The sequence below is a fragment of the Oncorhynchus masou genome, chromosome 31 (assembly GCF_036934945.1).
Source record: "Oncorhynchus masou masou isolate Uvic2021 chromosome 31, UVic_Omas_1.1, whole genome shotgun sequence".
In the NCBI taxonomy this organism is placed as follows: Eukaryota; Metazoa; Chordata; class Actinopteri; order Salmoniformes; family Salmonidae; genus Oncorhynchus; species Oncorhynchus masou.
In genome coordinates, this window is record NC_088242.1 from 32,482,012 (window position 1) to 32,508,163 (window position 26,152).

General features: G+C 44.4%; 1 protein-coding gene across 1 annotated transcript; it reads left to right on the plus strand.

Annotated features, from left to right (window-relative positions):
- Positions 1-414: 414 nt before the first annotated feature.
- On the plus strand, positions 415-18,844 carry msh2 (mutS homolog 2 (E. coli)). The gene is made up of 16 exons (XM_064950760.1): positions 415-662; positions 2,828-2,973; positions 3,058-3,336; positions 7,775-7,921; positions 8,135-8,284; positions 10,251-10,384; positions 13,743-13,942; positions 14,024-14,133; positions 14,298-14,421; positions 14,504-14,654; positions 14,726-14,823; positions 14,955-15,200; positions 16,648-16,852; positions 17,468-17,715; positions 17,803-17,966; positions 18,511-18,844. The coding sequence occupies exons 1-16, from the start codon at positions 455-457 to the stop codon at positions 18,685-18,687; spliced, it is 2,787 nt and encodes a 928-aa protein (XP_064806832.1). The 5' UTR covers positions 415-454; the 3' UTR covers positions 18,688-18,844.
- The last annotated feature ends 7,308 nt before the right edge of the window (positions 18,845-26,152 follow it).

The following is a 26,152-nucleotide window of genomic DNA, read 5'->3' on the forward strand; positions in this document are numbered from 1 at the left end:
TAAAGAGAGGTGGGTTTATTTTGTTTCAGGAAGTTGTGGGATTGGAATTTGTTGTGTGTGGATCTTCGAAGCAGGGTGCCTAGCAAGGGTGTTATCTCTGGTTAGAGGCCAGGCTGTATCACAACCGGCCATGATTGGGAGTCTCATAGAGCGGGGCACAATTGGCCCAGCGTTGTCCGGGTTAGGGTCATTGTAAATAAGAATTTGTTCTTAACTAACTTGTCTAGGTAAAGGTTAAATAATTTAAATAAAATTAACAGAATGTCGGCCCAAATATATTTTGTTCCATCTTTTCACACTGCCTGGGCTTCCTCTCACTACCATATTTGGTACTGCGTTGACACGCCAACCGGATGCTTCACATTTATACATCCGGTGAAATATCTGTCTCATAGTTCTATCTGTGCCCTGACGTAACTTCCCGTTTCTCCAGTCCGTGGCGGGAGATTCCAGCATGGCGGTGCAACCTAAACAGAGCTTGTCCATGGATGCCGCTGCCGAACATGGCTTCCTTACCTACTACTTTTCCATGCCGGAGAAGCCAGACACCACTTTCAGGGTCTTCGACCGGGGTGACTACTACACGGTGCACGGGACCGAAGCGCTGTTCGCCGCCAAGGAGATTTTCAAGACCAACGGAGTCATCAAGACCCTGGGCTCAGGTAGCTACACTTATTTAGCTCACAAAGCTAGCCATCTGCACGATTTTCCACTTTAGATTAGCTAATCCTGATAGCTAGATGCTTAACTACTTCATTATTTGCGTGGGCTATTGTTAGCTTGCTACGTATGACGCCAGCTAAATCCCAATTTGAGCTAACCTAAAATCACGCCACTTCGATAATTTTACGACCGGAATAGAGCTTTTCGTAGTATTTTATGAGAATTTACACAGCAGGGGCCTCGTTTATCAAAGTATTTGTCAAGGAACATGCCTGATGCAATTGTTGGGACGCTTTTAAAAAATATATATTTTCCATGTAAAGTCAGCCGAAAATCAGAAAAAATGTGCTTCAGCCAAAGATTTATATAACTAAACCAAGATGGACCACAGTCTGTCGTTTCCAATGGGAACAAATGAGCCATGGGGGGCAGAGCGAAGCACGAATTCGCCGTTGCACTCCTAAACAACGCGTTTAAATATATATATATATTTTGTTAAAGTCAACAAACCTTAGTCCACTCTGTTAATAACAGATTGTACTTTTGAGACCGGAACTGTATCGAGATCAAATGTTTAATCGTTGAGAGAATTTGAAGATTGTCGACCAAAATCCCTAGTTCCATTTTCTGCCAGCCAGTGTGCGTCCTCTAGTTTTTATTTATTTTATTTCACCTTTATTTAACTAGGTAGGCTAGTTGAGAACAAGTTCTCATTTGCAACTTCGACCTGGCCAATATAAAGCATAGCAGTTTGACACGTACAACAACACAGAGTTACATATGGAAAGAACAAAATATACAGTCAATAATGCAGTAGAACAAAAGAAAACAAGTCTATATACAGTCTATATACAGTGAGTGCAAATGAGGTAAGATAAGGGAGTTAAGGCAATAAATAGGCCATGGTGGTGAAGTAATTACAATATGGCAATTAAACACTGGAATGGTAGATGTGCAAAAGATGGATGTGCAAGTAGAGATACTGTGGTGCAAAATAAATAAATACAGTACGGGAATGAGGTAGATAGATGGGCTGTATACAGATGGGCTATGAACAGGTGCAGTAATCTGTGAGCTGCTCTAACAGCTGGTTCTTAAAGCTAGTGAGGGAGATGGGAATCTCTAGCTTCAGTGATTTTTGCAGTTCGTTCCAGTCAGTGGCAGCAGAGAACTGGAAGGAAAGGCAACCAAAGAGGAATTGGCTTTGGGGGTGACCAGTGAGATATACCTGTTGGAACGTGTGCTACGAGTCGGTGCTGCTATGGTGACCAGCGAGCTGAGATAGGGCGGGGCTTTACCTAGCAGAGACTTGTAGATAACCTGTAGCCAGTGGGTTTGGCGACGAGTATGAAGCGAGGGCCAGCCAACGAGAGCGTACAGGTCGCAGTGGTGGGTAGTATATGGGGCTTTGGTGACAAAACGGATGGCACTGTGATAGACTACATCCAGTTTGCTGAGTAGAGTGTTGGAGGCTATTTTATAGATGACATCGCCGAAGTCAAGGATCGGTAGGATGGTCAGTTTTACGAGGGTATGTTTGGCAGCATAAGTGAAGGAAGCTTTGTTGCTAAATAGGAAGCCGATTCTAGATTTAATTTTTGATTGGAGATGCTTAATGTGAGTCTGGAAGGAGAGTTTACAGTCTAGCGTTTAAGAACAGTTGGAGGCCACGGAAGGAGAGTTGTATGGCATTGAAGCTCGTCTGGAGGTTAGTTAACAGTGTCCAAAGAAGGGCCAGAAGTATACAGAATGGTGTCGTCTGCGTAGAGGTGGATCAGAGAATCACCAGCAGCAAGAGCGACATCATTGATGTATACAGAGAAGAGAGTCGGCCCGAGAATTGAACCCTGTGGCACCCCCATAGAGACTGCCAGAGGTCCGGACAACAGGCCCTCCGATTTGACACACTGAGCTCTATCAGAGAAGTAGTTGGTGAACCAGGTGAGGCAATCATTTGAGAAACCAAGGCTGTTGAGTCTGCCAATAAGAATGTGGTGATTGACAGAGTCGAAAGCCTTGGCCAGGTCGATGAATACAGCTGCACAGTAGTGTCTCTTATCTAGCTAGCTGTCTAAAATAGTTCATGTTGAGTTTTTGTGCTGCTACTAACTACATAGCATTGCATGATAATTAATTTAATGACCTGTATTTCGTGTGTGTGTAGGTAGCCGCAAGCTGGAGAGTGTGGTTCTCAGCAAGACAAACTTTGAGGCTCTGGTCAGAGACCTGCTGCTGGTGAAACAATACAGAGTGGAAGTCTACAGGAACCAAAGCAAAACCAAGGATCACAGCTGGCAACTGGAGTACAAGGTACAAACACAGCCATAGACACAATCTGAAGGTTTCATTTACAAGTCTTGTAATAGTTCTCTCTTTTACTACTTCTTTCTCCAGGCGTCTCCAGGGAATCTGAGCCAGTTTGAGGAGGTTCTATTTGGCGGGGCTGAGGGAAGAGGGGCTGGCTCAGCGGGGGTTGTGGCCGTACGGTTGGCTGTCGGGGGTGACGGACAGCGCGTGGTGGGCGTGGGCTATGTGGACGCGTCCCTAAGGACCATGGGAGTGTGCGAGTTCCTTGATGGAGAGACTTTCTGTAACCTGGAGGCTCTGCTTGTGCAGCTGAGCCCTAAGGAATGTCTGCTACCACAGGGTGACAACACTGATAACATACGACAGGTAGGTGTGCGTGTGTCTTATGCAACAGAGAGAAAATGGCTTTGTGGGAGGTGAATGAAGTCTGTGAGAAAGGGAGTGAGTGGAGTGAGTCTATATAAAGTACCAGTCAAAAGTTTGGACACCTACTCATTAAAGGGTTTTTCTTTATTTTTACTATTTTCTTCATTGTCGAATAATAGTGAAGACATCAAAACTATGAAATAACACACATGGAATCATGTAGTAACCAAAATAAGTGTTAAACAAATCAATCTATTTTATATTTTAGTTATTTCAAAGTAGTCACCTTTTGACTTGATGACAACTTTGCACACTCTTGGACTGATGATTGTGTAGGCCAGATCATCTGATGCAGCACTCCATCAATCTCCTTGGTCAAATAGCCCGTACACAGCCTGGAGGTTTGTTTTGGGTCATTCTCCTGTTGAAAAACAAATGATAGTCCCACTAAGCACAAACCAGATGGGATGGAATATTGCAGCAGAATGTTGTGGTAGCCATGCTGGTTACGTGTGCCTTGAATTGTAAATAAATGACCGACAGTGTCACAAGCAAAACACCACCACCTCCATGCTTCACGGAGGGAACCACACATGCGGAGATCATCCGTTAACCTACTTTGTGTCTCACAAAGTCACTGTGGTTGGAACCAAAAATCTCAAATTTGGACTCATCAGACCAATGGACAGATTTCCACCAATCTAATGTCCATTCTTTGTGTTTCTTGGCACCAAGCAAGTCTCCTCTTCTTATTGGTGTCCTTTAGTGGTGATTTATTTGCAACAATTCAACCACGCAGTCTCCTCTGAACAGTTGATGTTGTGTCTGTTAATAGTGTAAATAAAGAACCCTGGAATGAGTAGGTGTCCAAACTTCACTGGAACTGTATATACCTGTGTGTGTTCGTCCTTCCTTCGGAAAGTATTCAGACGAAGTTGACTTTTTCCCCATTTTGTTACATTAGAGCCTTATTCTAAAATGGATAATAAAACCAACTCCAAAATCTACAGACCCCACACACCCCATAATCAGAAAGCATTTTTTTTGTATGTATGTTATTTATAGACTTTTGCTATAAGACTCAAATTTGAGCTCGGATGCATCCTGTTTCCATTGATCATCCCTGAGATGTTTCTACAACTTGATTGGAATCCACCTGTGGTAAATTCAATTGATTGGACATGATTTGGATAGGCACACCTGTTTCATATAAGGTCCCAAAATTGACAGTGCATGTCAGAACAAAAACCAAGCAATAAGGTCAAAGGAATTGTTTGTGGAGCTCCGAGACAGGATTGTGTCGAGGCACAGATCTGGGGAAGGGTACCAAACCATTTCGGCAGCATTGAAGGTCCCCAAGAACACAGTGGCCTTCATCATTATTAAATGGAAGAAGTTTGGAACCACCGAGACTCTTTGTAGAGCTGGCTGCCCGGCCAAACTGAGCAATCGGCGGAGAAGGGCCTTGGTCAGGGAGGTTACCAAGAACCCGATGGTCACTCTGACAGAGTTCCTCTGTGGAGATGGGAGAACCTTCCAGAAGAACATGTCTGCAGCACTCCACCAATCAGGCCTTTATGGAAGAGTGGCCAGACGGAAGACACTCCTCAGTAAAAGGCACATGATAGCCCGCTTGGAGTTTGCCAAAAGGCACCTAAAGGACTTTCAGACCATGAGAAACAAGATTCTCTGGTCTGATGAAACAAAGATTGAACTCTTTGGCCTGAATGCCATGCGTCACATCTGGAGGAAACCTGGCACAATCCCTACGGTGAAGCGTGGTGGTGGCAGCATCATGCTGTGGGGATGTTTGTCAGTGGCAGGGACTGGGAGACAAGTCAGCATTGAGGCAAAGATGAACGGAACAAAGTACAGAGATAATTAATTAAAACATGCTCAGGACCTCAGACTGGGGCGAAGGTTCCCCTTCCAACAGGACAAAGACCCGAAGCACACAGCCAAGACGACGCAGGAGTGGCTTTGGGACAAGTCTCTGAATGTGCTTGAGTGGCCCAGCCGGAGCCCGGACTTGAAACCGATCGAACATCTCTGGAGGGACCTGAAAATAGCTGTGCAGCAACGCACCCCATCCAACCTGACAGAGCTTGAGAAGATCTGCAGAGAAAAATGGGAGAAACTCCCCAAATACAGGTGTGCCATGCTTGTAGCGTCATACCCAAGAAGACTTGAGGCTTGTAATCGCTGCCAAAAGTGCTTTAACAAAGTGCTGAATGAAGGGTCTGAATACTTATGTAAATGTGATTTTTTTCATTTTTACTAAATTGGCTAACGTTTCTAAACTAGTTTTTGCTTTGTCATTAATGGGTATTGTGTGTAGATTGGGGGGGGCGACAATTATAAATCAAGTTTTATCTGTCAAATGCTATATAACAGGTGTACCTTACAGTGAAATGCTTACTTACAAGCTCTTAACCAATTTTAAGAAAAAATTATTGAAAAATAGAGTAGTAAAACATTTTTAAAGTAATTTAAAGAGCACCAGTAAAACAATAAATAAGTAGTGAGACTATATACAGGGTTCCTGGTACAGATTCAATATGCGAGGGCACAGGTTAGTCAAGGTACATATTACTTCAATTACATGTAGGTAGGGTTAAATTGACTGCAACGACCAGAGTATCAGCGGCGTAAAAGAGGGGTTACAATGCAAATAGTCTGGGTAGCCATTGGATTAGATGTTCAGGAGTCTTATGGCTTGGAGGTAGAAGCTGTTGAGAAGCCTTTTTGACCTAGACTTGGTGCTCCGGTACCACTTGCTGTGCTGTAGCAGAGAGAAGTCTTTGACTAGGGTGGCAGGAGTCTATGCCAATTTTTAAGGCCTTCCTCTGACACCGCCTGGTATAGAGATCCTGGATGGCAGGAAGCTTGGCCACAGTGATGTACTGGGCTGTACGTACTACCTGTGTGGTGCCTATAGGTAGGAGGCAACCAGTCAGGATGCTCTCGATGGTGCAGTTGTAGAACCTTTTGAAGATCTGAGGACCCCTGCCAAATCTTTTCAGTCTCCTGAGGGGGCATAGGCTTTGTCCTGCCATCTTCACGACTGTGTTTGGACTTTGATAGATTGTTGGTGATGTGGACACCGATAAACTTGAAGCTCTCAACCTGCTCCACTACAGCCCCGTCCATGAGAGTATGGGCGTGCTCGGTCCTCCTTTTCCTGTAGTCTACAATCATCTTCTTGATCACGTTGAGGGAGAGGTTATCCTGGCACCACACGGCCAGGTCTCTGACCTCCCTATAAGCTGTCTCACCATTGTCGGTGATCAGGCCTACCACTGTTGTCGTCGGGTAACTTAATGATGGTGTTGGAGCTGTTCCTGGCCATGCAGTCATGAGTGAACAAGGAGTACAGGAGGGGACTGAGAACGCACCCCTGAGGGACCCTTGTGTTGAGGATCAGTGTGGCGTATGTGTTGTTGCCCACCCTTTCCACCTGCGGCTTTGTACGCGCCTCTGTGTGTGGAGTAAAGGTGGTCAAGAGTTTTTCTTCCCTCTGTTTGCACATTTAACATGCTGATAGAAATGAGGTAAAACTGGTTTGTGTGCCTGCATTAAAGTCCCCGGCCACTAGGAGTGCTGCCTCTCCCTGAGTGTTTTCCTGTTTCCTTCTGGCCTTATACAGCTTGTTGAGTGCGGTCTTAGTGCCAGCATCGGTTTGTGGTGGTAAATAGACAGCTACAAAGAATATAGATGAAAACTCTCTTGATTAAAAAGTGTGGTCTACAGCTTATGAGATACTCCACCTTGGGCTAGCAAAACATTGAGGCTTCCTTACTATTAGATTTTGTGGACCAGTTGTTGTTTACACAGACCGCCACCCCTTGTCTTATCGGAGGCAGCAGTTCTATCTTGCCGATGCAGCGTAAAACCCACCAACTATGTTATCCATGTTGTCGTTCAGCATATAAGATATCCGTTTTTAATGTCCCGTCGATGGGATGGATATACGTGATCTTAGTTCGTCTATTTTGTTATCCAATGATTGTACGTTGGCTAATAGGACGGATGGTGAAAGCAGATTACCCACTCGCCGTCGGATCCTTCCAAGGCACCCCGACCTATGTCCCAATATCTCTCTTTCTCCTGCGAATGACGGGGGATGAGGGCCTTTGTCTGAAGTAAATCCTTCGCATCACTCTTTTTAAGGATAAAAATGTCTTCCAGTACGAGGTGAGTAATCGCTGTCCTGATATCTAGAAGCTCTTTTCGATCATAAGAGACAGTGGCAGAAACATTATCTATAAACAAGTTACAAATAATGTGAAAACCCACAAGCACAATTGGCTAGGAGACCGTGAAATGACAGCCATCTCCTTCGGAGCCATTGTAGAGATGGCTGTAACCCAACAAAATGTGGAGAAAGTCAAGGGGTCTTGAATACTTTCTGATGGCACTGTGTATATAATGTGTGTAGGTGGTGCAGCGTGGCGGTGTGTTGCTGTCAGACAGAAAGAGAACAGAGTTCAGTAGTAAAGACATGACCCAGGACCTCAACCGACTGCTACGGACCAGGAAAGGGGAGGCCAACGCCTGCAACGTTCTGCCTGAACTAGACAAACAGGTAACACACACAAACCTACTCGTATAGGATGAGTCTTAATAAACAATTGTTGTTAACGCTGTGGGTCGGTCTGGGTTGCAGCAGTTTGTTATGCCAGCGTGCATTGCCATTAGATAAGTTATTTATATAACTGCGTCGCACATGGGATAATATGACTGTTTCCAAACACAACCCACTCTGTTAGTAGTAAAATGACATGTCTGTGTGTTCCAGGTAGCTATGTCATGCTTGGCAGCAGTGGTTCGTTACCTGGAATTGCTGTCTGACCAATCAAACTTCAGCTCCTTCAGCTTGACGACCCTTGACCTGAGCCAGTACATGAGGCTGGACAACGCTGCCGTACAAGCCCTCAACCTATTTCAGGTACATTTCAGGTAACATTTAGCATTTAAGTTGATCAACTATGAATAATTCACATCACAAGTGCGGGCCAAATGCGTCAATGTTCCAAAATGCTATTACGGGAGAACACCGTTCTCAAACATGCACCAAATGCGCACGTTCTTTAAATAATGCGACAGAGATGGATATACAGCGTAATAGTAGAAACTTGGAGGGAATATCTGAAGATGCAACAATAGGATTGTGCCTTACTGACAGAATAAGCCATAGGCTATGCTATAGGCTATGTAAAATGTCCAGGTTTCCATCAATGATATGGCTGGTTAGTCATGGCATATGTAATTATTTAGGTTATGGAAAAATATAATTTTAGAATATAATTCTAATGTTAAGCAAATAGGCCTATTAGAATGCACTTTTGACTCTCTCCCAGCCTGTATTTCTTTATTTTATTTTACCTTTATTTAACTAGACAAGTCAGTTAATAACAAATTCTTATTTTCAATGACGGCCTAGGAACAGTGGGTTAACTTCCTTGTTCAGAGGCAGAAGGACAGATTTTTACGTTGTCAGCTCGAGGATTCGACTCTCACCACTAGGCTACCTGCCTCCAGCAGGCCCAGAATTGAGGTTTTGTGCCGGGAGTTGCTATGGCATTTGCATTAGCTGTAGGCTGTGGCTAGCTATTAGGGTATTGTAGAAAATATGGTTGTATCTCCCTGAACCGAATTCACACTGTAAAATGTGCTAAGTATTTCTGCATCACGCTGCAACATTGCCTGGCTGGGGGCTGTGCGTGCACACGTGAAGAGCTGAGTGACGAATTCATTTTTAGAAGCGCTGTGCACAGGCATAAACGTTTTTAATATACTGAAGTGAGACTTTGTCCTTGTGATTCTTGGCTATTTACACTGTTTTTTTTCACAAGCTAGGTTGTTTTTCGATGGTTGAGTTTCAACTGCTAGAGGTTGACCGATTTTTTTCATTTATTTATTTTTTATTTTTTTATTTTTTTAATCGGAATGGCCGATTTCAAGTTTTCCCAACAATCGGAAATCGGTAATTTTGGATGCCGAATTTTGCCGATTGGGGGAGAAAAAAAATTATATTTTTTTTACACCTTTAATCTTTATTTAATTAGGGAAGTCAGTTAAGAACACATTCTTATTTTCAATGACGGCCTAGGAACGGTGGGTTAACTGCCTTGTTCAGGGGCAGAACAACAGCTGTTTACTTTGTCAGCTCAGGGATTCAATCTTGCAACCTTACGGTTAACTAGTCCAACGCTCTAACCACCTGCCTCACAAGGAGCCCGTCTGTTAAGCAAATGCAGTAAGAAGCCAAGGTAATTGTCCAAATACATTTAAAAAAATCGTCCGATTAATCGGTATCGGCTTTTTTTTTGTGTCATCCAATAATCGGTATCGGCATTGAAAAATCATAATCGGCCGACCTCCAGAAGCGAAGCAACACGGATACTAGTCAGATTCTCAATCCCACGGGCACAAACATGACAAGTTGAGCAACCCCGGTAACCTTCCACACTTAAAGGGGCAGATGAGCATTTTTCTCATCTGATATTTTGTATAAAAATCTTAGGTCACAAAAAATGAAATGAAACAATATACAACATTACTCCTTATGAGTAATAGATTTATTGTTTTAGAAACATTACAAAGCTCAACTTTGTTTGGTGCACATTTTTGCAAAATGTTTTTTTTTTTTGTACTGATAAAAATCTGAGTGTCTGGTAGATTTTTGAATCTATCTGTAGTATTTTAATTTTGGGACATTTGAAATTGCGCTTTGGGACCGGGACGGTGAGGAAAAAATGTTAGTCACGAGCCATGGTTACTACATACTATTTAATCGACTTAGTGAGTATACGTTGCAGTTCAGTGTGCGGGTAACCCCAAACATTGTGCTCCTGGTATTTGTCTTGATTCCGAGCAGTCTGAGTCTGTCCTGATTGGCTCGTTCTCCCCAGGGTTCTCCCGATGACACCAGTGGAGCCCACTCATTGGCCGGGCTTCTGAATAAGTGCCGCACCCCTCAGGGCCAGCGATTGGTCAACCAGTGGATCAAACAGCCACTCATGGACAAGAACAGGATTGAGGAGAGGTGAGGTCCAACATCTCTTCAACTCTCTCTCCCTTTCTCTTTCACTCATCTCAGTACTCTACCAAAGAGAATGTCCATGAACAACTCCAGAAACTGCTTCGACAATAGAAATCCCTGATCAGGTTTGTAGGCAGCGTCATGGCGACTTTAGCTCGCTAAGCTCATGCGCATGAATGTGTCATCAGGTCTAACGGTTGTGTTGTGCAAGCCATCAAATAAAAGGCACTCCTTCGATATGAAGTTGTTTTTGACAAATGGAAGAGTCCGTTTTGTCAAGGTTGTAGTAATGACTAATCATATGACTAAAATGTATCATACCAACTATTACTGCCTGCTTGAATGGTGAATAGTTGAAATGACCCCTGGAATCGATAGAACACCGCTCAGAGATTCACATATGATATAACATTCAAAATGGGTTAATCTTTCTTTTAAGGACCAATGCAGGGGTGTGTGATATCTCAAGTTATGACGTCAGTGATCTTCAGGTCGCAAAGGTGGAGCTCTAGAAAAATGCTTGAATTTCCGAGTTGGATGAAAGTTCAAAGTGATATTTTTTTCCAGAGTTAATTTTAAGTTCCCAAGTTGTCTTGAAAGCACCAAAGTCGGAGAGTTCCCGAGTGCCCAGTTGTTTTGAAAGCGGCATTATTGATCTATCAACTAATGTCACCAGGCAGGTCAATACTCCATCTCATCTGAACAGGCTGACATTTCAGGCAGTCTCTTCAAACAGCTCTTAAACTAAAAGGGCATTTTTGCCATTTCACAGCGTTCTTCCAACCTCCATAGTGTGGAATATATACAACACAGGAAAATCAAGTCAACTGCAGAATTTGAATATGCGATCATCTGACAACCTCTTTTGCTAACATGGCCTTCCATGCAAGTCATGTCGCACTGCTGTGAGTGGACGTCAACATTAGTACATTGGCACGTTTAATTCAACAAAAGCAATGTCACAAAATATCATCGCGTCAATTGTAATGGAAGCCACAGATGTAGGATACATTTTCTAAAGCTAGAATACATTGTTATCCATTCGACTGGTGGATTCTATCATCCAACTTTTTTTTCTTTTTTTTTTTACCTTTATTTAACTAGGCAAGTCAGTTAAGAACAAATTCTTATTTTCAATGACTGCCTAGGAACAGTGGGTTAACTGCCTGTTCAGGGGCAGGACGACAGATTTGTACCTTGTCAGCTCGGGGGTTTGAACTTGCAACCTTCCGGTTACTAGTCCAACCAATAAGCTACCCTGCGACTGATTGACAAATCAATTTATTACATACACTTAGGTTGGAGTCATTAAAACTCGTTTTTCAACCACTCCACAAATTTCTTGTAAACTATAGTTTTGGTATGTTGGTTAGGACATATACTTTGTGCAGGACACAATACATTTTTCCAACAATTGTTTATAAGCAGATTATTTCACTTATAATTCACTATCACAATTCCAGTGGGTCAGAAGTTTACATACACTAAGTTGACTGTACCTTTAAACAGCTTGGAAAATTCTAGAAATGTATGTAATGGCTTTAGAAGATTCTGATAGGTTAATTGAAATCATTTGAGTCAATTGGAGGTGTACCTGTGCATGTATTTCAAGGCCTACCTTCAAACTCAGTGCTTCTTTGCTTGACATCATGGGAAAATCAAGAAATCAGCCAAGAAAAAAAATTGTAGACCTCCACAAGTCTGGTTCATCCTTGGGAGCAATTTCCTTACGCCTGAAGGTACCATGTTCATCTGTACAAACAATAGTACGCAAATATAAACACCATGGGACCACGCAGCCATCATACCGTTCAGGAAGGAGGTGTGTTCTGTCTCCTAGAGATGAACGTACTTTAGTGGGTAAAGTGCAAATCAATCCCAGTACAACAGCAAAGGACCTTGTGAAGATGCTGGAGGAAACGGGGGAAAAAAGTATCTATATCCACAGTAAAACAAGTCCTATATCGACATAACCTGAAAGGCTGCTCAGCAAGGAAGAAGCCACTGCTCCAAAACCGCCATAAAAAAGCCAGACTAAGGTTTGCAACTGCACATGGGGACAAAGATCATACTTTTTGGAGAAATGTCCTCTGGTCTGATGAAACAAAAAAAAATAACTGTTTGCCATAATGACCATCATTATGTTTGGAGGAAAAAGGGTGAGGCTTGCAAGCCGAGGGACACCATCCCAACCGTGAAGCATGGGGGTGGCAGCATCATGTTGTGGGGGTGCTTTGCTGCAGGAGGGACTGGTGCACTTCACAAAATAGATGGCATCATGAGCAAGGAAAATTATGTGGATATATTGAAGTAACATCTCAAAACATCAGTCAGGAACCTGACTCCGTTACACCAGCTCTGTCAGGTTTTAATGGGACAAAATTCACCCAACTTATTGTCGGAAGCTTGTGAAAGGCTGCCAGAAATGTTTGACCCAAGTTAAAAATTTAAAGGCAATGCTACCAAATACTAATTGAGTATGTAAACTTCTGACCCACTGGGAACGTGACGCTGAAGTAAATCATTCTATCTACTATTATTCTGACATTTCACATTCTTAAAATAAAGTGGTGATCCTAACTGACCTAAAATGGGATTATTACTAGGATTAAATGTCAGGAATTGTGAAAGTTGAGTTTAAATGTATTTGGTTAAGGTGTATGTAAACTTCCGACTTCAACTGTAACTATGAAGCTCCTACTGCTTGCAAAATCCAGTCATTCAACTCTAAAAATATTTATTTGCGAGACACTGCTGGTCTTGACTTTGAAGAATGCCTGAATTGCTTTACACTGCAATTCAAAGTATCACCATCAAATTGTTAGATTTTTACTAGGCCTTCATGAGTGCAAGGTACGCCATGAATATTAGGCTTTTCTTGCATTGTATCCATGCTGGCTTTTGTGATGGGTGGGCTGGGCATACAGTGTGTCGCCACTTTATTAATGCATCATTTGCTGAAATGGAAACACTTGAACCACTTTATTAAACATTCTAGATTTAATTTTGTTGTTTTGACAACAGTTCAATGGAAACGCACCATGGCAGGCAATTGTCGCATCTACTTCCTATGCAAACTTTCTAAATGTCAACAACAAAAAAATCACTGTACAAGTTAATGGAAACTTAGCTACCGGCTCGACTGTGGGTTGTGCCTTTTTTAGATTTGAGAGAAAAATAACTAAGGATACATTTTTCACTTTGACTTCCCAACCCCCTGGTCTGTCAAGCCTGCTCCGAGGCATTCCCAGAAGTATTAGCAGTGTTTCCTGTATCCCTCTGTTCTGCTTCCACCTTCTGGTCTTTCCTAGTACTGCAGACCCTACCTGTGAATTCTCATTGTGTGTGTGTGTGTGTGTAGACTGGACCTGGTAGAGTGCCTCGTGAATGACGGTGAGGCCAGACAGACTCTTCAGGACGATCTGTTGCGGCGGTTCCCAGATCTCCACCGCTTGTCCAAAAAGTTTCACCGGCTCTCGGCAACACTGCAGGACTGTTACCGCGGTTACCAGGCCGTGGGCCAGATCCCTGCACTTCTGTTGGCTCTGGAGAAACACCAAGGTACACACGTGCACGCACACACACACACATACTAAGATGCGCGCGAACACACTAACTCCCTAGCACCATCCTGTGTTGTAGGAAGTCACCAGATGCTGTTGGAGGCTGTGTTCATCTCTCCTCTCAGAGACCTGCAGGCTGACTTCATCAAGTACCAGGAGATGATAGAAACTACACTGGATATGAACCAGGTAGGGTGTGTGTGTGTGTTCCGTGGTAGAATACACTAGATGTGAACCAGGTAGGGTGTGTGTGTGTGTTCCGTGGTAGAATACACTAGATGTGAACCAGGTAGGGTGTGTGTGTGTGTTCTGTGGTAGAATACACTAGATGTGAACCGTGTGTGTTTTTGTAGGTGGAGCACCATGAGTTCCTGGTGAAGGCGTCGTTTGACCCGGTGCTCTCTGAGCTGAGGGAGAAGATGGACACACTGGAGAACAGCATGCAGAGTGTACTGAACAGCGCAGCACGGGAACTGGGTACACCACACAGAGATAGACACACACACACAGAATAGACGCACACCAGTGTATTTAATTGTGTGTGTGTGTGTGTGCATAGGTCTGGATGCTGGTAAGACAGTGAAGTTGGAGTGTAACAGTGTGTTGGGGTATTACCTGAGGGTGACCTGTAAAGAGGAGAAGAGTCTGAGGAACAACAAAACGTTCACAACGCTAGACGTCCAGAAGAATGGAGTCCGTTTCACCAACAGGTCTGGCTCGCTCACACACACATACACACACTTTGCCCCGCGGTGAGCTAACTTTCTTTGTGTGTGTGTAGTAAGCTGAGTTCTTTGAATGAAGACTACACCAGGAACAGAGAGGAGTATGAGGAGGCTCAGAACGCCATCGTTAAGGAGATCATCAGCATCGCCGCGGGTGAGGACACACACGCGCACACACACACACACTGCAACTTCCTATCAGGTTTGATGTAGCATTTTTAGTAGAAATGCATGTTGGAACAGTCTCCTTTTTCGTTTCTTAAATATACCCTTGGACGTCCCCAGGTTACGTGGACCCCCTGCAGTCGTTGAGTGACGTCATCGCCCAGCTGGATGCGGTGGTCAGCTTCTCTGTGGCGTCAGTCTCTGCCCCCATCCCCTACGTCAGGCCACGCCTCCTGGCTGCGGACTGCAGGCGCCTGGAGCTCCAACAGGCCAGACACCCCTGCCTGGAGTCGGACGCAGACACATCCTTCATTCCTAATGATATATCCTTCATACAGGGGGAGCAGAGCTTCTATATCATCACAGGTACACATGCACAGTTCTTTCAGAGGAGGCTGAAGCCCTTCATTCACCAGTTTAAATGGGATTTGACTGAACACCAAGTCGGAGGACATTGGAAACAAGGGCTAAGTTCCATTCGCGATCTCCGGTTCGGTACTATAATTTTTGTTGCGTTCGGTACTTCTGTCACGCGTCTCTCACACGATTGAGAGGATCAAGTCTATAGCGCGAAGAGGTAAGATCCCGCTACACTTATTCATTTCTAGAGCTGTCTGGGCTGCATTGTTAGCCCCCCAACTCCTGCTACACGCAAGTTGGTACACGTGGATAATGCAACACGGCATGTAGAAATGTTGAAACTGTTAATTATTGTTCGCAAAACAATGTCCACACTGGCTAAAACACTCACAATGCAAGAAGATACTGGTAGCTTCCAGCTTTAATTGTAGGCTAACTTTCTCTGCTAATTTACAGCTGAATTCACTACCCTCGTACTTTGTTTGTGAAACCATTAAAATCAGCAAAATATGCTGATTTTTAAATCTGATTGCCACCAAAAGCGTTAAACAAACTCAATAATATGCCTTCACCTGTATTGTGAGTAGACCTAGGCTACATCTTGATTTACCCAGTTCATCAAGAGATGTACCATCAAAATAATTTATTATCGTTATCAAAATCTGTCAGTTTAAGATGTAGAGATCTTCTTTTTTTTGTTGTTGCATGGCTGCGTCTCAATCCGCCCATATTGCCCTTCCATCTGTGGTGAAAGGTGGCAGAGCTAGAGCAGTGTTTGTCCGACCGTGAGACGTAACGAAAAACCGTTCTTCTCACAAACGTCTGTGGCGTCCGAACGGTTTGGCCTATAAAACTGTTATGACCACTCTATTGAATGATGACTCTCACGAACACAATGTTGTGCTCCGTTTTGCTCTAGGATGCCAACAAGACTCGTCTTAAGATCCCCGGTACCAGATTTTTTTTAAAAATGAACGTTGAGTGCCTAAAATAAGTACATGTAAATGAAAATAAGACGTGGTTTCCTGATCTTATCTCAGATATAGGACAGACACTTCAGAACAAAGTTTGTTTTGGACTGACCTCTGTTCCATTAAGTGAATCTTTTATTCATTGCGTTTGTATTGGCTAATGGCAGTAATGCCAAATTCAATGTTTCATCCAATAATTTTTTTATCTTAAGGAGTCTTAAAATTCAAAATCCAATAGTTAACCTGGTATCGAAGTCAAACTTATGGTATCACGACAACACTAGTGTCCATACCATAGACTTTATAAGGGTTAATACCCATAAACTGAGCACACCATGGAGACGTGCATTTGTCTTGATACATTTAGCCCGAGAAATGCACAATGCTCTTCTGTACTGTATGTGCTACGTTCATTTTAGTACAAACACACATCCCTCTGGCCTGACGTACAGATTTACATACACTAACCCTCCCCTCCACAGGTCCTAATATGGGCGGGAAGTCTACCTTCATCAGGCAGGTGGGCGTGATCTCTCTGATGGCTCAGATTGGCTGCTTTGTCCCCTGTGAGAATGCGGAGCTAAGCATGATTGACAGCTGTCTGTGCCGTGTGGGGGCGGGGGATAGCCAGCTCAAGGGCGTGTCTACATTTATGTCCGAGATGCTGGAGACTGCAGCTATTCTCCGGTGAGAGCACGCACACGCCACCATCTCTGCAGCTCTTTCAGTTTAGTCAAATCCTTTGCACTCCCTGATTACACGATCAAAGTGTTTTGTGTGCATCATTGATAATGAACATGTACAGGAAACTGAAACAAAGTGTATTAATAGGGCTTTGGGGCACCACGAGCCAGAACAGCTTCACTGTACCTTGGAATAGATTCTACAAGTGTTTGAAACTCTATTGGAGGGATGTGACACCATTGTTCCACAATTTTCTGTTTTTTTGATGGTGGTAGAAAATGCTGTCTCGTGCATATGTTTTTAATTGGGTTGAGGCCTGGTGACTGAGACGGCCATGGCAAATGATTTACATAGTTTATGCTCCTCAAACCATTCCGTGACCACTAGTGCCCTGTGGAAGGAGGCATGGTCATCCTGTGGGGGCATAGCCATGATAGCCAAAATAATAGCCTGCCCAGCATTTTTTTCATACATGACCCTAACCATGATGGGATGTTAATTGCTTAACTCAGCAACCACACTTGTGTGGAAACTCCTGTTTTCAATGTACTTTGTATCCATTATTTTTGGCAGTTGCCTGTACGTTGACTCAACTGTTACACTGTTTTCTCTCCCTAGCGCTGCCACAAAGAACTCTCTAATAATAATCGATGAGTTGGGTCGCGGAACATCTACATTCGATGGCTTTGGTCTGGCCTGGGCCATCAGTGAACACATCGCCTCGAAGATTGGCTGCTTCTGTCTGTTTGCCACTCACTTCCATGAGCTTACGGCGTTGGCCACACACCACCCCACCGTCCGCAACCTGCACGTCACCGCTCTGACCACTCAACACACACTCACCATGCTCTACAGGGTCAAACCAGGTACACACATGACACTGTAGTATCCAGTATATACACACAAATGTCACAACATCAGAACAGCGGTTGACAAAGTATGTGTGTGTTTAGGTGTGTGTGACCAGAGTTTTGGGATCCATGTGGCGGAGTTGGCTTGTTTCCCGCCGGCGGTGGTTGCCATGGCAAAGCAGAAGGCTGCAGAACTGGAGGAGTTTCAGGAGGAGCCAAGTGGGGAGGAGGGGCCAGAGGCCAAGAAACGACGCAGCGATAAACGGGTAAACGTACACACTACTGCAACGCTAAGACAAGGTCGTTTTGGCATGTAGAACTATACAGAACCCCCCCTCAGACAATCCCATAGGGGAAGAAGCCAGATGTAGAGTTCCTGGGCTGGAGTGGTTAGTGGTTGAGGCAAAATTCTCTAAAATGACATTGGAGGCAGCTTATGGTAGAGAAATTAACATTCAATTCTCTGGCAACAGCTCTGTTGGACATTCCTGCAGTCAGCATGCCAATTGCACGCTCCCTCAACCAGAGACATTGGTGGCCTTTTGTCCCCAGCACAAAATCATGCTTCTTGATATGCCACGCATGTCAGCTGAATGGATTATCTTGGCAAAGGAGAAACGCTCACTAAAAGTGATGTAAACACATTTGCACAAAATGAGAGAGAAATAAGCTAATGGAAAACTTCAGGGATCTTTTATTTCAGCTCATTAAACATGGGACCAATACGACATGTTGCTTTTATGTATTGGTTCGGTGTAGAATGACTTGGCTTCATAATTACTCCAACCTTCTAATACCATCTCTTTCCAGGAGGGAGAGGTATTGATCCAGTCGTTTCTGGAGAAGGTGAAATCTCTGCCGGCAGTCACCATGACTGACCAGGAGGTGAAGGCGGAGCTTAGAGCCATGAAGCAGGAGCTTGTTGCCCATAACAACGCTTACATCACTGAGCTCCTGGCACGCTCCGCCCCTATCCACACAACCTGAGACTGGTCCTACGCTACACACACACACAACCTGAGACCGGTCGTACGGTACACACATACCCTAGTGAGGTGTCATCTACAGTAGTTTGGTCAATTTTCCCTTACCATCTTTCTCGTTATGTTACCAGGTTACCAATAAAATAAACCTCTTTAAATAAGTGCAAATCATTGTGTTTTCTTGAAAGTAATGATGGTTGCATGAATAAGTCAAGTCATTAACACATCACTAACAGAATAAATATTTTTTTCAGATCAAGTTCAAGCTATAAATAATGTTGGTGTGGGTTTTGACACACATCAAATCTGAGTGAGACTTTATTTAGCCTGGCTGACATGACTTGTGGTACACAGGGTCATGGCTAGAAGGGATCCAGCTTTTGTCAAATTAACGACTAAAGTAGAATTTTGCCCTTAGTATGACGACCTGGACCCTTCTAGCCATGACCAGCGACACACAGCTTGTTTCTCTGAAATTGTTCTTTCTAGGGGTGGGATTGAGACTTATCATGCTTTGGATTGGTATAGGGCAGTGCTCGAGTGAGAGACAGAGGGGGGAGGGCAAAACAATTAGTAAGAAAGCTCAGGTCCCTTCATTAGACGCTTCATACCTACATCAAGGAGCATTTCCAGACTCGGAAGTCAGAAATACTGAATTTGGCTTCAACCAGATAAGCTCCGGATGCCTGACAGAAAAAAAGACCAGGTCTGAAACTTTGGCAACTAAGTTGTTTTTTTCACTCTGCTGGATAGTAAGAATAACAACGACAGATGGTCGCTTCGAATTCTTAGGAAACTATGCAGTATTTTTGTTGTACTATTTCTTATATTTTCAACCCTGGGAAAAACTATAGGATATAGGAGCACCGCCAACATTACGACCAGGAATACAACTTTCCCGAAGTGGATCCTCTGTTCGGACCACCACCCAGGACAAATTATCTAATACCAGGAGCCGACCCAGAACAACAGAGCCGCAGAAGGGGAGATGGAGCGGCCTCCTGGTCAGGCTCCGTAGACCACTCCCTAGTATACTACTCGCCAATGACCAGCCTCTTGACAACAAGGTAGACGAAATCCGAGCCAGGGTTGTCTTCCAGAGTAACATTCTCTGTTTCACGGAACCATCGCTGTCTCGGGATATGTTGTCGGAATCGGTTCAGCCACCGGGCTTCTCCATGCATCTTTCCAACAGAGAAACACCTCTCCTGGAAAGAGGAAGGGTGGGGTGTATGCTTTATGATTAACGACTCATGGTGTAATCATAACATACAGGTACTCAAGTCCTGCTCACCCGACCTAGAATTCCTTACAATCAAATGCCGGCCGTTTTACCTATCAAGAGTTCTTTTCAGTTATCATCACAGCTGTGGACATTCCCCCTCAAGCGAACACCAAGACTGCCCTCCAGGAACTTCACTGGACTCTATGTAAACTATACAGTCGTGGCCAAAGGTTTTGAGAATGACACAAATATAAATTTTCAAAGTCTGCTGCCTCGGAAGATATTTTTGTCAAATATTACTATGGAATACTGAAGTATAATTACAAGCATTTCATAAGTGTCAACGGCTTTTATTGACAATTACATGAAGTTGATGCAAAGAGTCAATATTTGCAGTGTTGACCCTTTTTCAAGACCTCTGCAATCCGCAGTGGCGTGCTGTCAATTAACTTCTGGGCCACATCCTGACTGATGGCTGCCTATTCTTGCATAATTAATGCATGGAGTTTGTCAGAATTTGTGGGTTTCTGTTTGTCCACCCGCTTCTTGAGAATTGACCACAAGTTCTCAATGGGATTAAGGTCTGGGGAGTTTCCTGGCCATGGACCCAAAATATCAATGTTTTTTCCCCGAGCCTCTTAGTTATCACTTTTGCCCTATGGCAAGGTGCACCATCATGCTGGAAAAGGCATTGTTCATCACCAAACTGTTCCTGGATGGTTGGGAGAAGTTTCTCTCGGAGAATGTGTTGGTACCATAATATATTCATGGGTGTGTTTGTTCTTAGGCAAAATTGTGAGTGAGCCCTTTCCCTTGGCTGAGAAGCAACCCCACACATGGTCTCCAGGATGCTTTACTGTTGGCATGACACAGGACTGATGGTAGTGCTCACCTTGTCACCGGACAAGCTTTTTTCAGGATGCCCCAAACAAACGGAAAGGGGATTGATCAGAGAATTACTTTACCCCAGTCCTCAGCAGTCCAATCCCTGTACCTTTTGCAGAATGGGTCTGTTCCTGATGTTTTTCCTGGAGAGAAGTGGCTTCTTTGCTGTCCTTCTTGACACCAGGCCATCCTCCAAAAGTCTTCTCCTCACTGTGCGTGCAGATAAACTCACACCTGCCTGCTGCAATTCCTGAGCAAGCTCTGTACTGGTGGTGCCCCGATCCCACAGCTGAATCAACTTTAGGAGACGGTCCTGGCGCTTGCTGGACTTTCTTGGGCGCCCTGAAGTCTTCTTCACAACAATTGAACCGCTCTCCTTGACGTTCTTGATGATCCGATAAATGGTTGCTTGAAGTGCAATCTTACTGGCAGCAATATCCTTGCCTGTGAAGCCCTTTTTGTGCAAAGCAATGATAACACATGTTTCCTTGCAGGTAACAACAATGATTCCAAGCACCACCCTCCTTTTGAAGCTTCCAGTCTGTTATTCGAACTCAATCAGCATGCCAGAGTGATCTCCAGCCTTGTCCTTGTCAACACTCACGCCTGTGTTAACGAGAGAATCACTGACATGTCAGCTGGTCCTTTTGTGGCAGGGCTGAAATGCAGTGGAAATGTTTTTGGGGGATTCAGTTCATTTGCATGGCAAAATGGGACTTTGCAATTAATCATCACTCTTCATAACATTCTGGAGTATATGCAAATTGCCATCATACAAATGGAGGCAGTAGACTTTGAAAATTAATATTGTCATTCTCAACTTTTGGCCATGACTATATATCCGGAGGCTGCATTTATTGTAGCTGGGATTTTAAGAAAGCAAATGAGTACAAGGCTACCTAAATTATATTAGCATATTGATTGCAGGACACTCAGGGCTAATACTTGACTACTGCTACTCAAACTTCTGATGCATACAAACCCTCCCCTCAGCAAATCTGACCCCGACGCCATCTTATAGGCAGAAACTCCCAACAGGATGTACCAGTGACGAGAACCATTCAACACTGATCCGGCCAATTGGAAGCTACGCTTCAAGATTGTTTTCTGTGTACCGGTCAGCTTCAGAGAACAACATTAACCTACAACGACTGACTCAGTGAGTGCTTTTATAAAGAAGTGCATTGGAGATGTTGTACCCACTGTGACGACTAAAACCTACCCTAACCAGAAACCGTGGATGGATGGCGGCATTCCCGCAATGCTGAAAGTGCGATCCACCACATTTAACCATGGTAAGAGGTCTGGAAACATGGCTGAATAGAAAGTGTCGTTGTTCCATCCAAGGCAATCAAACAAGCGAAATGCCGGTACAGGGACAAGGTGGAGTCGCAATTCAATGCCTCAGACACGAGACGTATGCGGCAGGGTCTATAGGAAATCACGGACTACAAAAAGAAAACCAGCCACATCACGGACACCGTCACTCGTCCAGACAAACTAAAACACTTTTGCCCGCTTTGAGGATAATACATTGCCACTGTCGCGGCTCACTAACCAAGACTGCGCCCCCCCCCCTCCCCCCCCCTACTTCTCTGTGGCTAGCGTGAGTAAGACATTTAAATGTGTTAACCCTCGCAAGGCTGCTGGCCCAGACGGCATCCCTAGCCGTGACCTCAGAGCATGCGCAGACCAGCTGGTTGGTGTGTTTACGGACATATTCAGTCGCTCCCTATCCCAGTCTGTTGTCCACACAAGCTTCAAGATGGCTACCATTGTTCCTGTACCCAAGAAGGCCAAGGACTGAACTGACTACCGCCCGTAGCACTCAACTCTGTCATCATGAAGTGCTTTGAGAGGCTAGTCAAGGATCATATCACCGCCACCTTACCACCCACCCTAGGCCCACTCCAGTTTGCATACCACCCCAACAGGTCCACAGACGCAATCGCCATCACACTGCCCAATCCCATCTGGACAAAAATAATACCTATGTAAGAATGCTGTTTTGACTACAGCTCAGCATTCAACACCATAGTACCCTCCCAAGCTCATCAAGCTGGAGGCCCTGGGTTCCAACCCCGCCCTGTGCCACTGGGCCATCCCCAGGTGGTGAAGGTAGGAAACAACATCTTCGCTGACCTTCAACACTGGGACAACACAAGGGTGTGTGCTCAGCCCTCTCCTGTACTTCCTGTTCACCCACGACTGAGTGGCAATGCAGGACTCCAACTCAATCAAGTTTGCAGACAACAGTAGTGGGCTTGATCACCAACGACGAGACAGCCTACAGGGAGGTTGTAAGGGCACGCGGAGTGTGGTGTCAGGAAAACAACCTCACTCAACGTTAACAAAACCAAAGGAGTTGATCGTGCACTTCAGGAAACAGCAGAGCGAGCACCCCCCTATCCACATCGAAGGGACAGCAGTGGAGAAGGTGGAAAGTTCCTGGGCGTACACATCAGACGGACTGAAATGGTCCACCCACACAGACAGTGTAGTGAAGGTGCAACAGCGCCTCTTAAACCTTTAGGAGGCTGAAGAAATTTGGCTTGTCATCTCAGCCCAGAACTACACGGCAGGACCTGGTCAATGACCTGACGAGAGCTAGGACCACAGTCTCAAAGAAAACCATTAGTAACACACTACGCCGTCATGGATTAAAATCCTGCAGCGCACGCAAGGTCCCCCTGCTCAAGCCAGCGCATGTCCAGGCCCGTCTGAAGTTTGCCAATGACCATCTGGATGATCCAGAGGAGGAATGGGAGAAGGTCATGTGGTCTGATGAGACAAAAATAGAGCTTTTTGGTCTAAACTCCACTCGCAGTGTTTGGAGGAAGGAGAAGAATGAGTACAACTCCAAGAACAACATCCCAACCGTGAAGCATGGAGCTAGAAACATTCTTTGGGGATGCTTTTCTGCAAAGGGGACAGGATGACTGCACCGTAGAGGGGAGGATGGATGGGGCCATGTAGTGCGAGAACTTGGCCAACAACCTCCTTCCCTCAGTAAGAGCATTGAAACTGGGTCTTCCAGCATGACAACGACCCGAAACACACAGCCAGGGCAACTAAGGAGTGGCTCCGTAAGAAGCATCTTGAGGTCCTGGAGTGACCTAGCCAGTCTCCAGACCTGAACCCAATAGAAAATATTTGGAGGGAGCTGAAAGTCCGTATTGCCCAGCGACAGCCCTGAAGGACCTGGAGAAGGTCTGTATGGAGGAGTGGGCCAAAATCCCTGCTGCAGTGTGTGCAAACCTGGTCAAGAACTACAGGAAACGTATGATCTCTGTACCAAATATTAAGTTCTGCTTTTCTGATGTATGAAATACTTATGTCATGCAATAAAAGGCAAATTAATTATTTAAAAATCATGTGATTTTTCTGAATTTTTGTTTTAGATTCCGTCTCTCACAGTTGAAGTGTACCTATGATATAAATTAGACCTCTACATGCTTTGTAAGTAAGACAACCTGCAGTGTATCAAATACTTGTTCTCCCCACTGTATATACTGTATTTTATACCATCTATTGCACCTTTATGCTGCTCGGCCATATTCTCATTCACCCCTTTAGATGTGTATATTAGGGTGTTCTGGAATTGTTAGCTATGACTGCACTGTAAGAACTAGAAGCGCACGGCTTTCACTAACCAAGTGTATGTGACCAATAACATTTGATGTGTGGTTCATGTGTAACCTATGAGCAGAATTAGTTCTCTGTTGCTTTCAAACAAGGAATTGTTTTTCCACCACATGAGCCAGCCCCTAGCGATTAGAGTTCCACCCATGAGGATCAGCCTGCACCCACAGCAGAGCGTTCTGAAACTATTCAGACCCCTAGACTTTATCCACATTTTGTTACATTACAGCCTTATTTTAAATTTGATTAATCCCCTCAATCTACACACAATACCCCATAATGAAAAAAAAAACTTTAATACTCAGACCCTTTGGCAGCAATTACAGCCTCAAGTCTTCTAGGGTATGACGCTATAAGCTTGGCACCTGTATTTGAGGAGTTTCTCCTATTCTTCTCTGCAGATCTTAAGCTGCCTGGTTGGATGGGGAGCTTTGCTGCACAGCTATTTTCATGACACTCCAGAGCTGTTCGATCAGGTTCAAATCCGGGCCCTGGCTGGGTCACTTCTCCCGAAGCCACTCCTGCGTTGTCTTGGCTGTGTGCTTAGGGTTGTTGTGCTGTTGGAACGTGAACCTTCGCCTCAGTTTGAGGTTCTGAGTGCTCCGGAGCAGGCTTATATCAAGGATTACTCCGTTCATCTTTTCCTCGATCCTGACTCGTCTCCCAGTCCGTCGCTGAAAAACATCCCCACAGCATGATCCTGCCACCACCATGCTGCACCGTAGGGATGGTGCCAGGTTAACTCCAGACTGTGATACTTGGCCTTCAGGCCAGATTTCAATATTGGTATGGTTAGAGTCCTTTAGGTGCCTTTTCCTGAGGAGTGGCATGTCTTGCCACTCTACCATAAAGGCCTGAGTGGTGCATAGGAGTACCTTCCAGTTAGTCGCCCTTCTGCTCAGTTTGGCTGTGCGACCAGCTCTCGGTGGTTCGAAACCTTCAATGCTGCATAAATGTTTTGGTATCCTTCCCCAGATCTGTCGACACAATCCTGTCTCGGAGCTCTACAGACAATTCCTTTGACTTTGGTTTTTGCTCTGACTTGCAATTATAGACTTTTGCCTTTACCCAATTAAGTTGAAACAAGATTCACATGAGCTCAATTTCAAGTTTCCTAGCATCTGGATACTTATATAAAAAAATACCTTATTTACATAACATTTGCAACAAGGCTGTAACATCACAAAATGTGGAAAAGGTCTAGGGGTCTGAATATTTTATGAAAGCACCTGTCAAAACAATTTCTAGGTACCATGGTTGTCTTAAGCGCTTCTGGCAAAAAATGATGCAGAATCCTTTTCAAATTTCTGCATATTCTTGATACCGTTTGTGGCAATGTGAAATGAATGTAGGAGAATAACACAAATTTAAATAATTTTTTGTTCCATCTTTGAAATGCAAGAGAAAGGTAATATGTGTAAAGTCTCCGACTGATCCAGTGAAGCATTAAACTACAGTCTGCTAAATTGGTACTGGATAACATAATACTATGGTAATAATTAGCTTCCACATAGAAAACACTAACCTTCACATCTCGATGACCGGGTGGAGAGACAGCTGGGATTCAAACTAGAACCATCATGACGACAAATCAAACAGCACGGTATTTTTCCCCCACTAAATTGGACAGTGCAGTTAGATTAACAAGAAACCTTCTGCCCATAAGTCATTCCAGTCACATAAGCAACAACCATAGAGGTTAATCAGACACACAACA

Excerpts from the sequence above, each read along its gene's own strand:
- msh2 (XM_064950760.1), top strand. The coding sequence starts at position 455 with ATGGCGGTGCAACCTAAACAGAGCTTGTCCATGGATGCCGCTGCCGAA. Across the intron at positions 13,943-14,023 it reads GGCTCTGGAGAAACACCAAG|GAAGTCACCAGATGCTGTTG; the intron begins GTACACACGTGC and ends CCTGTGTTGTAG. Across the intron at positions 14,134-14,297 it reads CTACACTGGATATGAACCAG|GTGGAGCACCATGAGTTCCT; the intron begins GTAGGGTGTGTG and ends GTGTTTTTGTAG.